This window comes from Ricinus communis, chromosome 6 (genome assembly GCF_019578655.1).
Source record: "Ricinus communis isolate WT05 ecotype wild-type chromosome 6, ASM1957865v1, whole genome shotgun sequence".
In the NCBI taxonomy this organism is placed as follows: domain Eukaryota; kingdom Viridiplantae; phylum Streptophyta; class Magnoliopsida; order Malpighiales; family Euphorbiaceae; genus Ricinus; species Ricinus communis.
In genome coordinates this window covers 26,008,432-26,022,483 of record NC_063261.1, presented here as the reverse complement: position 1 = coordinate 26,022,483, position 14,052 = coordinate 26,008,432, and the positions used below count along the sequence as shown (strand labels likewise).

The window sequence follows — 14,052 nt, the reverse complement described above, 5'->3', positions numbered from 1 at the left end:
ATTTTAAATATACTTTTTTAATGCCAAACTGCAATTACAAACACACCTAAAAAAAAATCTCATGTGTCATAAAAATAATTTTTAAAACAATTAAATTGGCTAAATATATATTTATGCCTTTAAATTTTTATCAATTAGTCAGTCTAACATTTTAATTTCCGATTTAACCTAATAGATATCTGAATTTTATTTTTTTTAATATCTAAACATCTATAAATTTCAACTAACATGCATATAGACTTTATATTTTTAGTAATATTTAACCACTTTTGTATAATACATGTGGACATATATTGAATGAAAATACATATAAAAAACGTTAAAATATCACAAAAGAACAAGTTCAAATGTCTGTTACTAAAAAGTTAAACTCACTAAATGACTAAAATACAGGAGTATAAATATGCATTTGGCTGATAAAATTATAATTTCACTCTCTATTCTTGAATGAAGTAAATATGAGATAAAAGACCTATTTCTTTCAAGATGTATTTGAATGTTTATTCTTTTACCTTTTTTCTTATCTAATTCATATTTGTTCAAATTTTAAATTTCTTGTTGATTTCTATTTATTCTTTTATTTTATATATTTTCTTATAATTGAATAATTTTATTAATGTTTATTTGATATTTGGCTGCTTTTAAAATAGGTATTGTTGATGTTTGATTAACTTTCTAATCTATGAAGAATTGTCTTAAACTTCTTTTCTTTAATTGTTATTTACTTATTAAAAAAGATCCAAAATATTACAAATTAATGTCTTTTGTTGAAAAGTTATGTTTAGTATTTAGATTTACCTTATTTATACTTGATTATGGTTGATTTTGATTTGTTATGTTGATACAGAAAACGATTCAAGAAGAAAATGAAATATTGAAAGATGTGTTTGAAATTGATGTTGGATGTTTAAAAAATAAATTTAAAATATTTTTAATTTAATATCTTGATTTTTTTTTTGTATAATTTATTTTTCTCAAACCTGATTTTGAGAAAAAACACTTTTCCAACTTTAATACTAAACATAAATGAAGTCGTAGACTGCATATCAATCTTTTTGAGGATTGATATACCATAAAATTAGCAAACAGAATTTGCCAAGAGAAGTAACCGACACGGGAGACAATAAACAACTGAATAATTTTGAGAAAAGTTTATTTTATTATTTATTTTAATTTTTGTTGTATTCTATTTATTTATTTTAGTTTTTTTTTATGTAATTTAATATTTTTTTTATGTATGATTAATTTTTAGTCAATATTTTGTTAATTTATAGATTTATAAAGAAATTATTTTTATTTTTTTTAAATTATTATTTACTTGTTGAGAAAATTAAGAATATTAGAAATTAATTTTCTATGTTAAAAAATCATATTATGCGAAAAAAAAAAAAGAAATAAAAAAAGAGGACACTGCAAGAGAAAAAGAAGGATCATAAAAACTATTACTATTATTATTGGAAGACAAAGTAACCACTTTTGCCATCACCATATAAATGCATACTTCAGCGTCTATATGAATCTATCAATGAAACTGTGACAGCTCAACCACCAGGACATATGGTGTGATACCCAACTACATTTTGTTAAATTGGTTAGAAACAAAATAAACGAGCCGACTATACCGATCAAAATCGAACTATAAAAGTCGGTTCACTGAATATATCGCTCCAGTTTTTATTTTTGTTTTAAAACTTTAATTAATTGATTGGTTCTTTATTTTAATTCAAAACTGAATTGATTGATTATATTTTTACTATTAATTATGATTTTTTAATAATATCCTTTAAATATTTATGTTATATATTTTATAAAAAAATTATCTTTTTATAAATAACTTAAATATTTATAGGTTAATTAAAAAACTGGGGACCCAAATCCATTTTTTTCTTCTTCTCTTTTTATATGTGTTTTTTATTTTTCAATTAACTGAAAACTTATTGTTAAAATATTAATTTTTTGATTAATCAAATTAATAGCTAACTAATATTTGACTAAAAAAACAGAAAAATAAAAACTAAAAATGATTGGTTTATTTTTTATGAGTACTTGACTAAATTTCTAAACAAAATTATTAAAAATCTAAATAATTAATGAATAAAAATTCAAATAATAGAAGATTTCTAATTAAATTAATAGCTAACTAATTCTACCGTCTTTTAAGTCAATTTATTTATTCTTCGACTAAATATATAATTTCCTAATCAATTAGACAGATTATGTGGAGCTAAAAATTTTCTTAAAAATAATTTTTAGTATTTTAATTTGAGTCAAGTCAACCCTAAAAATACAATAATTGAAAATAAATTTTGTTGCTTAATTCTAAATCTTAACATGTCAATAATTTAGTTTAAGAAAAAATGTTAATTCTTTTTGAAAAAAAAAAAAAGTCATCCTCATTGCTCACCCTCTATTTCAGGCCATTGAATGAACGCATCTACCAGATGTTGGCCCGTTAAATTTGATCCAAAATTGGCAAATGAAAACTTAGATTCATTTGATAATACCTTTTATCTTTAATATTCCACACAAATAAATAAGGGATAATAATAATAATAATAATAATAATAATAATAACAATAACAATAAAAATAACAATAACAATAATAATAACAATAGTTCGAAAAGGTAAAATCTTTGATGATTTTATCATACATGATTAAGCTGCGAAAACTTCTAGATAGGTATCTTATATCTGAACTGAATTTTTTCTGATTAAAAAATCTCTTTCTAGTTTTTCCTGAATAATTAGAATTTTTTTTAAAAGAAATGTAGGATTTTACTTCTGGCGGTAATAATAATAATAATAATAATAATAATCATAATCATCACCGTCACCGTCACCGTCACCGTCATAATGATGATGATGATATCTTTTTATTTTAGTTTTAAATTATAGTTATTTTGCCACATTTAAGAGACCTGAAAACCGTTTCAATCACTACATGATTACATCTATACGCGCCACTATCTTCCACGGCGGGAAGTGAAAGGCCCTAACCACTTCTCCCCCTTTCAGCACGAGATTTCAGCCACTCTACAACATCACCAAACATCAAATTAACATTCTGTTCTGGTTCACCAACGATCTAATGCTACATTCTTGGATAAATCTTCAACGTCTTGTCCTTACTGCTGGCGCGTGTATACAACTCCTCAACACAAGCAAGATCACACATGACATTATCACCGCCATGCACAATCAACAGTGGGACATCAACATCATCGAACCTCTCTTGTAACTCTCCACACACTCTCAGTATCATTGGTGTGGTAGCTGCTCGTGGCCTCACAGCTACTCTTCTCGGACTGGCAGTCGCCAGCTTCCTCTTCTAATTCTCCTTAAAGGACACATCAGGAATTGATCTGAGCGTGGGAACCACGGACCTTGTGTGGACCACAGCCGCGACTATCAAAAGCAAATGCTCCAACGACCACAGAGGTTTGAATTTAGCGCTAATTCCACAGATTGCTCCATTTTAAATTAATCCGTCCTACACCCCTTTCTCACGGAGCGAGATGTATAAGCGATCGCGCTGCTTAAAGATTCAGCGTATAAGAAGGCAGGTAAGCCAGGAGCGTGGGACTGACGAAAGCGGGTGAAGAAGTGAATGCAGTCGTCTACAACGGGAGTGAGGTCGGGGATGTGGTAGATGAGGCTGTCAAGGCCGTGATCTTGGTGGTCGATGGTGCAAACAACGAAGCCAGATTGAGCGAAGAGGATGGAGGTTAACTGGACGAACCAACTGGATTCGCCGTTGAAGCCATGGACGACGGTGACTCAGGCAGTGATTTTGATCGGAGGGAGTGGAGTCCACCATTTGAGTGAAAAGTTTGAAGCAGTGGGAGTTTGTTATGTATTCGGAAGAGTAGGTTACATTGTTGCGGGCAAAAAACTCGGAGGCAGACAGTTTTTCTGAATGGGCTTTCTTTATTGGCTTCTGCTACTGGGTGCTAAATTGATGCTACCATTGTTGCTAAAGTGCACCTGGGTTGCGGAGAATACAAAGAAGAGGTTGCGTAAGGATCCATTCAAATGAACAATATTCAACGGATCAATCACAAACATTTAAACAAACTTGTATTTTAGAAAGTCCAAATACAGATAGAAGAAGTGAGCCAGCAAAATGGCATCCCTTTCATACAAATTGTTCTAACATACCTTACTAAATGAATAATTAAGCAAATCCACACTAAAAAATATCCAACCGAGACAAAAGAAAAGCCATTCTAGTGACATCCTTCGAGATAATCCATAAGCATAACCCAAATTTATCTATTCTTCCAATGTCTCCATAGAGTGAAATCAATTAAACAGCAACTGAATTTTACAGATTTCAGACACTATCCATCATAAATAGAAAAAACCTATAGATTGAGAAGTCTGACTGATTTGATCCATTATTTGGTCTTACCATATTAAGAGTTCACATCTACCATTGAATTATCCCAACTAAACAAACAGTAGCCCACATTAAAAGAAAATAATCCAATAGATTTGCGATTGTAACAATGAGATTTAAAGTGATCTAAAAAGCACATAGAGATAGGCGAAGAAGTAGCAAAATCAAGAAATATAAAAGAGAGAAGAAAAGAGAGAGGAAGATTGACTCACTTGAAGAAGCGCTGTTGTGTTGTCCAATCTAGAACTGTGTTCAATTACGAAACAACTCTTATACTTCTTTTTATTGATTTTTGATTGGCCACAATTTTAAAAGTGTCTGTCATGCATTATTTATATTTATATCAAATCCAATATTGTAATCAGTCATTCTAATTTTTCTGTTAAGTGTAAAATAAAAATTGAATAAAAGATCAATTTGCCTCCTAAATTTATATTTAAAAATTAAATACATCTGATTTAAATATTTTCAGTAAATAATTTTTTAAATTTATGTTTAAAAATTAAATATATCTATCTAAAATTTTTTAAGTAAATAATTTTTAAAATTTATGTTCAAAGACCAAATATACTCAATTTAAAATTTTTCAAAACGTAAAATATCATTAGATCTTTAGGTTTAATTAAATATAAAAATTAAAAGTAATATTTATTTTATTAATTTATAGATACAGTATTTAGTGACGCATTATATAAAAGCATATTTAAAAAAATTTAATTTTTTTAAATTAAATAAGTTATATTTTAACTTCTTTAATAAATAGGCTCATAATTTATTATTTTTAGATTAATTAAATTTAATAAATTTATAAATGACACTCTTATATAACACGTTACTAGATCCTGTATCAGTATAAATTAATACAATAAAAATAATTTTTAATTTTTATAATTCAGTTAAAATCTAAATATCTAATATTATTTCACTTTTTAAAAAGTTAAATTGAATGTACTTTATCATTAGAAACAAGTTCGGAAGGAATATTTAAATTTAAATTTGATGTATTTGACCATTGGATATAAATGGAAGTGGCAAATTTGATTCTTTTGTCCAATAAAAATTTGGTTTGATTTTTTATATTTCAATTATTTTGCTTTTGATAAATGTATTATGAATTTTTATTTTAATAGCTATAATTCTAATTTTTTAATGTTGATTTCTTCATGCAGAGAAATGGGTCAAAACTCAAAATTGATGAGTAGTTTGGACTCTCTAAAATATCTACTCTTTTTTTTTCATGAATTTTTATACGGAAGAGATAATGAAAAGCTGTCACGTGTCATAAAAATAATCTCTTAAGAAATTAAAATTATACTTTTGCTTTCCATTTCTGACCGAAGTAAATATGAGATGAGACCTATTTGTTCTAAGATGTGACTGAACGTACATTTTTTACCTTTTTTATTATCTGATTTATATTTATTTAGATTTTAAATCTTTCATTGATTTCTACTTATCTTTTTTTTTTTTTAACGGAATGGTTGCATTGGCTTTTATTTGATGTTTCATTGATTTTAAAATAGAAATAGTTGATATTGAATTGGTTTTCAGATTTATAAATAATTGTCTTTAATTTTTTTATTTTAACTGTTATTTATTTGTTAAGAAAATCCAAAATATTAGAAATTAATATTTTTTGTTAAAAGTTATATTTCTGTTTTTAGATTTATTTTATTTTGTACTTGATTACGATCGATTTTGATTTATTTCATTGATGCATAAAACGACTAAAGAAAAGAAATAGTGAATTTGTAGACTAAATATGAATTTTTGAGTATTGATTTGCTACCAAATTAGCAAACAGACATAGCCACAATAAGTAACTGACAAAGGATACAACAAAATAAGTGAATAGTTTTAAGAAAAGGTTTATTTTGTTTCGTTATATTTTATTTATTTATTTAAGATTCTTTTATACAATTGAATAATTTCGTTGAAGTATGATTAATATTTGGTTGATTTGCATATTTATAAAAAGTGATCTTTAATTTCTTTATCTATTAAAAAATAAAAAATATTAAAAATTAATTTTATTTGTTGAAAGTTATATTATGAATAAAGAATAATTCATAGAAGTTAGTGAGAATTAGTTAGATTTTCAACAAATTCATCCTTGGTATCATCGGATAAAATGTGGGGAAAGTCTTTGTCACAAAGTTATGAATTTCATTTCGGGTGTAATTTCATATTTATCATTGAAATAAAATATCTTGGTATCGGTGTGTCTCGGCGTCCCGTTTTGAGCTGTTTCAGATTATATACATATATATACACTATTAAAATACAATACTGTGAAATCAACATCCAAAATATAAGATAGAATTAGCAAGCAATAAGCAAACAATGACGCAATCTCCAGCATTATAAAATTACAATAATGAAATCTTTTTCTATAATATAGCCGACCAAAATATAAAATAGTATCTTTAAGGCAACAAAGCTATAAAAATCAAATTACATAAGTTTTAAGTTGTTATTACTAAATAATATAGATTAAATTATAAAAAATTCAAAGATTAAGTGAAATGAACTATAGAGCATAAAAATGAAATAATAATAAAAGATAAAGAGATGATTTTGTGGAATTTTTGGATTTTTAGTTTTAGAGTTTTGAATTTTAATTCGTTTTTATTGATAGAGAAAAAAATAAATTTTATTGACTTAGAATTAACTATTATGAGCTATTTAATTCAATTCAATAATATAATAGTATTTTTTCACAAAATTACCTCATCTCGATTCATCTCGTTAATTTCGAACGGAATGACCATTCTGCCTAATTTTGTCTGTTCCGGTCTGAGATAACTGAAATTTTAACTGATATTTTTATTTTATTTTTTTCTTAATAAAATAAGATATTCCGATTATTCCAGGTGGAATAGAGCGGAATCAATAACTTTATTTTATCAAGCATAAAATATAGTCGACCACATAAAAACCAATCTTGAAAATCGTTATTAACATTATTAATATATAGTCCCTACTATATAGAAATATAAAACATAATAACTGTAAAACAAACTAATACTTGCTCATTTACTTATTTATTCTTCCGAAATAAATAAATTTAAAAAGACTTTAGTGATGGTCATGTTATATGATGGTTTTTATTAGACTTTAGTGCATGGTCATGTTATGTCGTGATTTCTATCAGCAGACTCGAAGGAAGGACACGCCTATTACATCCCGCATCAAGCGGAGGTGGAGGAACATCATTCAGCTGGTATCCAAAAGCAAGATCAAATCCCATATTAGCAAGAAAATTCTCCCTGATCGTGAGTAAACTATGTGGTAAAAGTAAAACTGTAATTCATGTTTTTACAATTTACTTGTGTTGAGAGTTTTCCTGTAATGGTAGTAGATACAAAGGGGCCTGCTTCAGTCCTTTGCTATTCAGGTACATACAAATGTGAAATAATTTTGAAATCCTTTCAAGATTTTGTTGTTCTCAGCTGCTAATGCATATTTGAGGTAAGTAAACAGTTCCAAAAGCTAATATAATGTGTTTAAGATCTTATAATCCCAAAATATTAAAATGTAAATTATTAAATGGAATCAGGTTAGAAAGAGAGAAGAACTATTGTTATGGAGTAATTTAGATTTACTTTTTCAATGATTCAAAAGGGATAAAGAATGAATACTAGTAGCAGCTTTTATCGGGTATAATTATGCAAATTCCCATGGGCTTTTGTGAAATGCTCGCATGGCTGTAGCTACTGACGCTAGATATTGCAGTACTAATTTGGATTAAACAAGAGATTTTCAAGTAAAGTGTGAACTGTGTGTTTTTATAAGAGAAATAAATAACTCAAAAATCCTCCCACATAAATTCTATTGTCTCAAATACAAATAATTTGACATTCTTATTTCTCGCCTCGAATTTCTTACCCATTAAATGTAAAATAGTAACTCACATATCAGTACATTTGTCCTCCCTGTGATCAAGAATCTATAAAAGTGCATATTCAAAGAGCTGGCCTTCTTGCTGCTGAACCGAATCGTGCTCTTCTTATGTTAGATCGGCGTTTCTTGTATATCATGCCACCAAAAACCAATAGGCCAGCCCCTGCTAGAGTTCCAATGGTAATTCCTGCCTTCTGTCCACCACTTAGTCTACTTGACGACCCTTTACCTTGTGATGCCCCATCAGTTGGCGGAGGTGAACCTGGTGGTGGTGGAGGAGGAGGAACCCATGTTGGTGGCGGTGGAGAAGGAGGAACTGCAGCTGGAGGCGGTGGAGAAGGAGGAACTGCAGCTGGTGGCGGTGGAGAAGGAGGAACTGCAGCTGGTGGCGGTGGTGATGGAGCAGGTGCTGAACCCACAGCAAAAAAGCTTGCAGGTAATGATCCAAAAAAAAATGTTTTTGGCCGTGATTCGGGTTTAGAAGATGTGGTAAAACTTATGCAGTGAAGGAATAGGAAAAGAAAGAAGCATACTTGGAGATGCATTGCCATGAGAACAAGAAAACAAATAAAAATAGCTGAAGCAATTCGAGCGTAGAGGGTAGAGACTTTATCCTGTGTTGATAGAGAAATACAGCAAGAAAGTGATTGCGATAAAAACAAAGTTACTGATCATACAAGGCTGGTATTGAAGAACATATTAAGCAGAAGAAAACAGGAGAGAGCATTGTAATGATCATCAGTTCTTGCTTGTGAGTATAAAATGGAAACATTATGCGGCCGGCAGCTACTTTCCCTTAGCAGTTTCCAAAGAGAAAATGCTGAATGTATTTGTCATTCTACAAGTCCAACAAGGTTCATTGGTAACATAAACATACACAAGAAGATGCATGTATGCAGATTAGAGACAGTTGCTACCATGAGAGAAAATATTATTTAAATTTAACTGATAAATCGAAGCAACCCCTTACATTAAAGACCTTACAGTTTTTGAAAATGGGAAAAAGAAAAAGAAAAAAAGAAAAGAAACTGAAGACAGAAAGAGAAGGGAAATAGGAAGAACAAGAAGAAAGACAGCGATGGTGGATTTTCTTCTTCCTACTAATTATCATTATTACAAGAGGATCATCTTCTGCTTTCACAGAAGTTGTTTACACATTCTTTTGTCAGTATGATTAATATGTTTGTGGAAAGGAACTTGGATCAGAGGTATGAGAATGTGATGGAAGTCTAAGAACTGTCTCCATGTGTTTTTCTGTTCTCAGAAACTTGCCTTCAAGAAACTGCTCCGCAAATGACTACAAGGCATACAGCAGCATAGAATTAGTGTCATGGATTGAACCTTGCTCTATGCTTGCATTTATATATATATATATATATCAAGTCCTTTTTCGTTAGGTCATCCATCGTAATTGATATGAGAAGAGGAGAAAATAACCAAAGTACCTTAATACCATTCAAGGTCAATTCACCATGATACACATGCTTCTTGGTACCATCGACTGTATTATATTGAGCAACAACCTGCGAAAAAAATTTGGCATCCAGATTCAGAACTTCAGGTTCATAAAATTCATCTGCTTTTCTTTTTTTCCTTTTTTTTTTTAGATGAACGGAACTGGCGTACTGGGGGCAAGGAACTCACTCTTGGAGCATCTTCGGGGACACTAAATTCATAAGCAAGATTTCTTCCAACAGAACCTTCATTGCCAATTTCCACATGTACAAAGAGAAGCTAACAGGTATACCAAAAAGAGGTGCATTTCAACAACATTGTTAGATATTTCTTGAGAACCCCTTCTACGAGTTCAGCATTGTAAAACAGAAAAACTGTTTAGCAGCCTATTTGAAAGTTATAATATGTAAAAAAAGATGTCCTCCTTTCAATGGTTTGAAAGTCAGGATACAGATAAAAGTTTTACCATAAATTAATAAGGTTAAAAAATATCAATGCAATCATCAATCTGAGGAAAATTCCTTGCAATAATAGATGCTACATTGAAATGGTCTTGTGAACTGGCCAAGTGACATATGATATTCATATGGGTTGCATATCTATTAGATAACAGAAATAGAAACTGATGCTCGTGCAGCTATGCCACTTGCCGCAAACATCAATTCAAGAAATATCATGGCAAAGAAAGAGAATTATTCAAGATTTGCTAGTTGTAATTTAGGATAAGTGAATTATATTGTTAATGACTAGATCAGTTGCATTCATTTGAAATTTCTCTGAAACTATATATAGTCATATATATATCCTGGTACCACCAAGGTTTTTTCACAAGTCACAACATGGAGCTTTAACAAGTGAAAATACTTATAGTCACCTTTCCTTTGAAAGCATTTGCTGTGTCTTTGAATATGGATAAAACCTCGCAAGATCCATCAGGAGTAAAAAGCCATAACTATTAAAGAAACAATAGAAATGTTAATGCAATCATTATTAAGTTATAAAATAATTAAAAAAAATTACTGACATAATCAAAATCTTACTTGTTTCATAGGATTCTCAAAAATATTTGAAGCATCCTCTACTGTGAAAGTGATCACTGAAGGAACCTTATATACAGATACGAAATCAGCTATTGCCGATCTGGTGAACTGACCTTCTGTTGGAACAAGAGCAAGAATAGCATAAAGTCGAAGTATAAACTCAAAACTACTAAACATCAAGATATACAAAGCAAGAGTATATTTGCTGAAACTAACCATGACCAAAATGGGTATGATTTTCACCCTCTCTTTTCAACAATACAAGAGATGGACGCTTGATTTGCTCGTCGATGTGGAACAACTTTGCAACATCGACATTGGCAGTTTGATAGAAGTAGACATCCATATGTAATTTTGAGACAGCAGCAAGTTCCTCGCTCTCCGGACCCTGTCAATTTTGCATCAAATTAGCAATGCTTCTTTCACACTTTCCACCTATATGCTTATCAAGTATATTGTATATACGAGGCTAAAAAAGCTAAACCGAATTAATTGAAAATGGGTACTAAAAAAGTTTACCTCTAACAATCCCAAAACCATCACAGGTTTTGCCGCTAATACACATTCTGCATCCTCCAATATTGTCAAATTTTGAGCACCAATGTTCATTTTGTGATTCACCCAATTCACTATAGCATTCCTACAATGTAAATAGATAATTTATAAACCAACACAAATAAAAGAATAACCTAATTCTCTTAGAAAAGAAGGGAAAAAAATAAATATTGATTGACCAACCTGGTCCTTTCTTCTTTGGGGTCATAAAGAACCTGTTGAACTCCACCGCCAACCAAGAAATACACAGTAGGATACCATTTGATCTTGAACATTCTGCCCAACTCTATTTCTTGAGTGCAATCAATCTTTGCAAGAACAGCCTTACCCTTCAACATTGTAGCTGCAGCAGCATAAACTGGTGCTAACTTCTTACTAAAATAACACCAAGGAGCATAAAAATTTATCATCACGTACTGATTTCTTGCAACAAAATCACTGAAGTTATGTTCTGCCAAGACCACCACATCATTCTCGTCGAAAGCTGGCAGCACGCTCTGCATGTCGAGGGAGCTCTCCTCATAATCATCCTGTTGGTCAATGGAGGTTGGAAAGACGTCATCGTATAGGACTTCGTCGTGGCCAAAAGATGGTAAAGGAAATTTTGCAGAAATTGGTGAAGCGAGTTGAGAAAGAGGTGTGACAGAAAAGAGTGTGACGAGAAGAAGGGCTGAGATGAAGAGAGTAACAAGAAAAGTTGGTTCTGCTTTTTCCATTGTTAATTCTTCTGGAACAGAAGAAATTGGAGGAGGAGACTTAGATCATAATGCCTGGCAGATAAGGGAGTTGACTGTTGACTTCTTAGAAAGTAGAGAGAAATGCATGTAAGAGAGAATAAAAAAAGAAAGGAAAAAAATTATTGGACCAGTGGTGGTTGCACAACTCACTTTTCTCTCTCTCTCTCAATTTTTCTAAATTTTTTTTTTATATTTTAATAAATTAATTTATTACTAAAAATATTTAAATAAAAAATTACATAACTCTTTATTAACTATCATTTAATAACCATCATCCTAATAATTTTTTTTAATTTATTTTATTATTAAAAATTTTAATAATAATAAAAAATATTTACATTGTTGATTATATAACTCTTCATTTAAAATATTTTTTATTTATAAAATAAATAATATTTTATTTACATTTTTATTAATATTCATACAAATCTCTTTTTTTTCTTACTATATTTTCAACTTAATTTTTCTATAAATTGTCTTGTACTTTGATGAATTTAGTTTATTATTATAAATATTTAAATAAATAAATTAGACAATTTTTTATTAATTATCAACTATTATCTTCTGAAAAGATTTTCTTTTATGGCTTTCTAAACTCTCTATCTCTTCCTCTTATTCTTTGGCTATGAGTCTTTAGTTTGCACGATATGTTCTTCTATAATTCAAAAGAACTAGCTCGGCTACAAGAATCCAATAGAGCATATAGACCATTCATGGCTGAGTTGCCTTCAGTTGGTCTTAGCTTGAGGATTTATCCTGCCTTGAGCTTACAGTATGAGAATTATTAGAATGAACAACTCTCGGATCCCTTCTAGTATCAGAGCCTTTGGTGAAAGAGAAAGAGAATTGAACCAATATGGCTGCAAGTTCTGAATTCACTACACAAACTGCTACTCTTTAACTTTCCCATCTTGTAGAAAAACCTTAGCCAATAAATAGACAATCTTGTAGAAATATCCCACATTCCTGAAACTGTCCAAATTGATAAAACTCTTGTCCCTATAATCAACCCGTACAATATTTTTAGAAACAAACCTTGGTAAGAAGAACCTTTAACCAATTACTATACAAACCTCCTCTCACAGTCAAGGAATACATCCAATCTTCTGCATTATCCCAATGTTTTTTAATAGCTACTACCCAAGAACAATGTCACTTTAGAAATTCCTGAGTCTTTTATTCAGCAATGGAAGAGACAAGGATATACTCATCTCCATCTCGGAGCCATCAAATTGGTGTTATCTTACCATGGCAGAATGGGTTTACCTGTCATTGCCCAGATGTCACTCTTAGACACCAGATATCTTAAATATGAGCATGCTGTTATTGGAACAATTGTCACAACCCTCAATACAAGAAGTGTAGTACTCACTTTCTTCCCTAATTTCAATATGTCACTCAATGACCCGTATCTCTCTACGACATTGAAAGTACAGATCCAAATCACTAGAGCTGACTAGGTGGTTGATTCTCTTGCGGCAACATTGCATCACCAATTAGTATATCGGCTGCAGGATCATGCGATAAACCTACAACTACTAGGTCTACAATCTTCATCAGATGCCATGTTCATCATGGCTGATGCATGACAAGTTCCCACAATTGTGCAGGCACCACGACAATTGAAAAAAGGAGATCTAGAGAAGCTTATCCCTCTTAAATGGGCAACAAACTATGAGAAACTTTACCAGTCTCAAGATAAGTAGATCCAAGCCACGGATCCCTTTTTTATCAAAGAAAAGGATGGCACTGTAAAGACCATCTTCAGAAAAACTGAAGAATCTTCATCTTCCTCTCCGTCCATCTTTCAAGCATCAATGATACAACCAGTCTCATCTCCAAAACCTGAAAAAGGCCTTCCGGTATATGCCTTTTCGCCTTCCGGACGCTATGTCTATCCAGCCAAAATCAACGGCCACTTTATTTGGGATATAGATCCTTCAGAATGTGACCCAGGATGCA

General features: G+C 30.6%; 2 protein-coding genes and 1 pseudogene across 2 annotated transcripts; all 3 read right to left on the bottom strand.

Annotated features, from left to right (window-relative positions):
• Nucleotides 1-2,837: 2,837 nt before the first annotated feature.
• LOC107262080 lies at nucleotides 2,838-3,969 on the bottom strand (annotated as a pseudogene).
• A 4,221-nt stretch (nucleotides 3,970-8,190) lies between these two features.
• On the bottom strand, nucleotides 8,191-9,088 carry LOC125370488 (protein TRACHEARY ELEMENT DIFFERENTIATION-RELATED 7A-like). The gene has a single exon (XM_048376245.1). The coding sequence runs from the start codon at nucleotides 8,852-8,854 to the stop codon at nucleotides 8,366-8,368; it is 489 nt and encodes a 162-aa protein (XP_048232202.1). The 5' UTR covers nucleotides 8,855-9,088; the 3' UTR covers nucleotides 8,191-8,365.
• A 134-nt stretch (nucleotides 9,089-9,222) lies between these two features.
• LOC8260116 (protein disulfide isomerase-like 1-3) lies at nucleotides 9,223-12,181 on the bottom strand. The gene is made up of 8 exons (XM_015725625.3): nucleotides 11,537-12,181; nucleotides 11,318-11,438; nucleotides 11,015-11,186; nucleotides 10,799-10,914; nucleotides 10,633-10,710; nucleotides 9,948-10,037; nucleotides 9,749-9,826; nucleotides 9,223-9,600 (listed from the first exon to the last, which is right to left on the bottom strand). The coding sequence occupies exons 1-8, from the start codon at nucleotides 12,067-12,069 to the stop codon at nucleotides 9,478-9,480; spliced, it is 1,311 nt and encodes a 436-aa protein (XP_015581111.1). The 5' UTR covers nucleotides 12,070-12,181; the 3' UTR covers nucleotides 9,223-9,477.
• Between the last annotated feature and the right edge of the window lie 1,871 nt (nucleotides 12,182-14,052).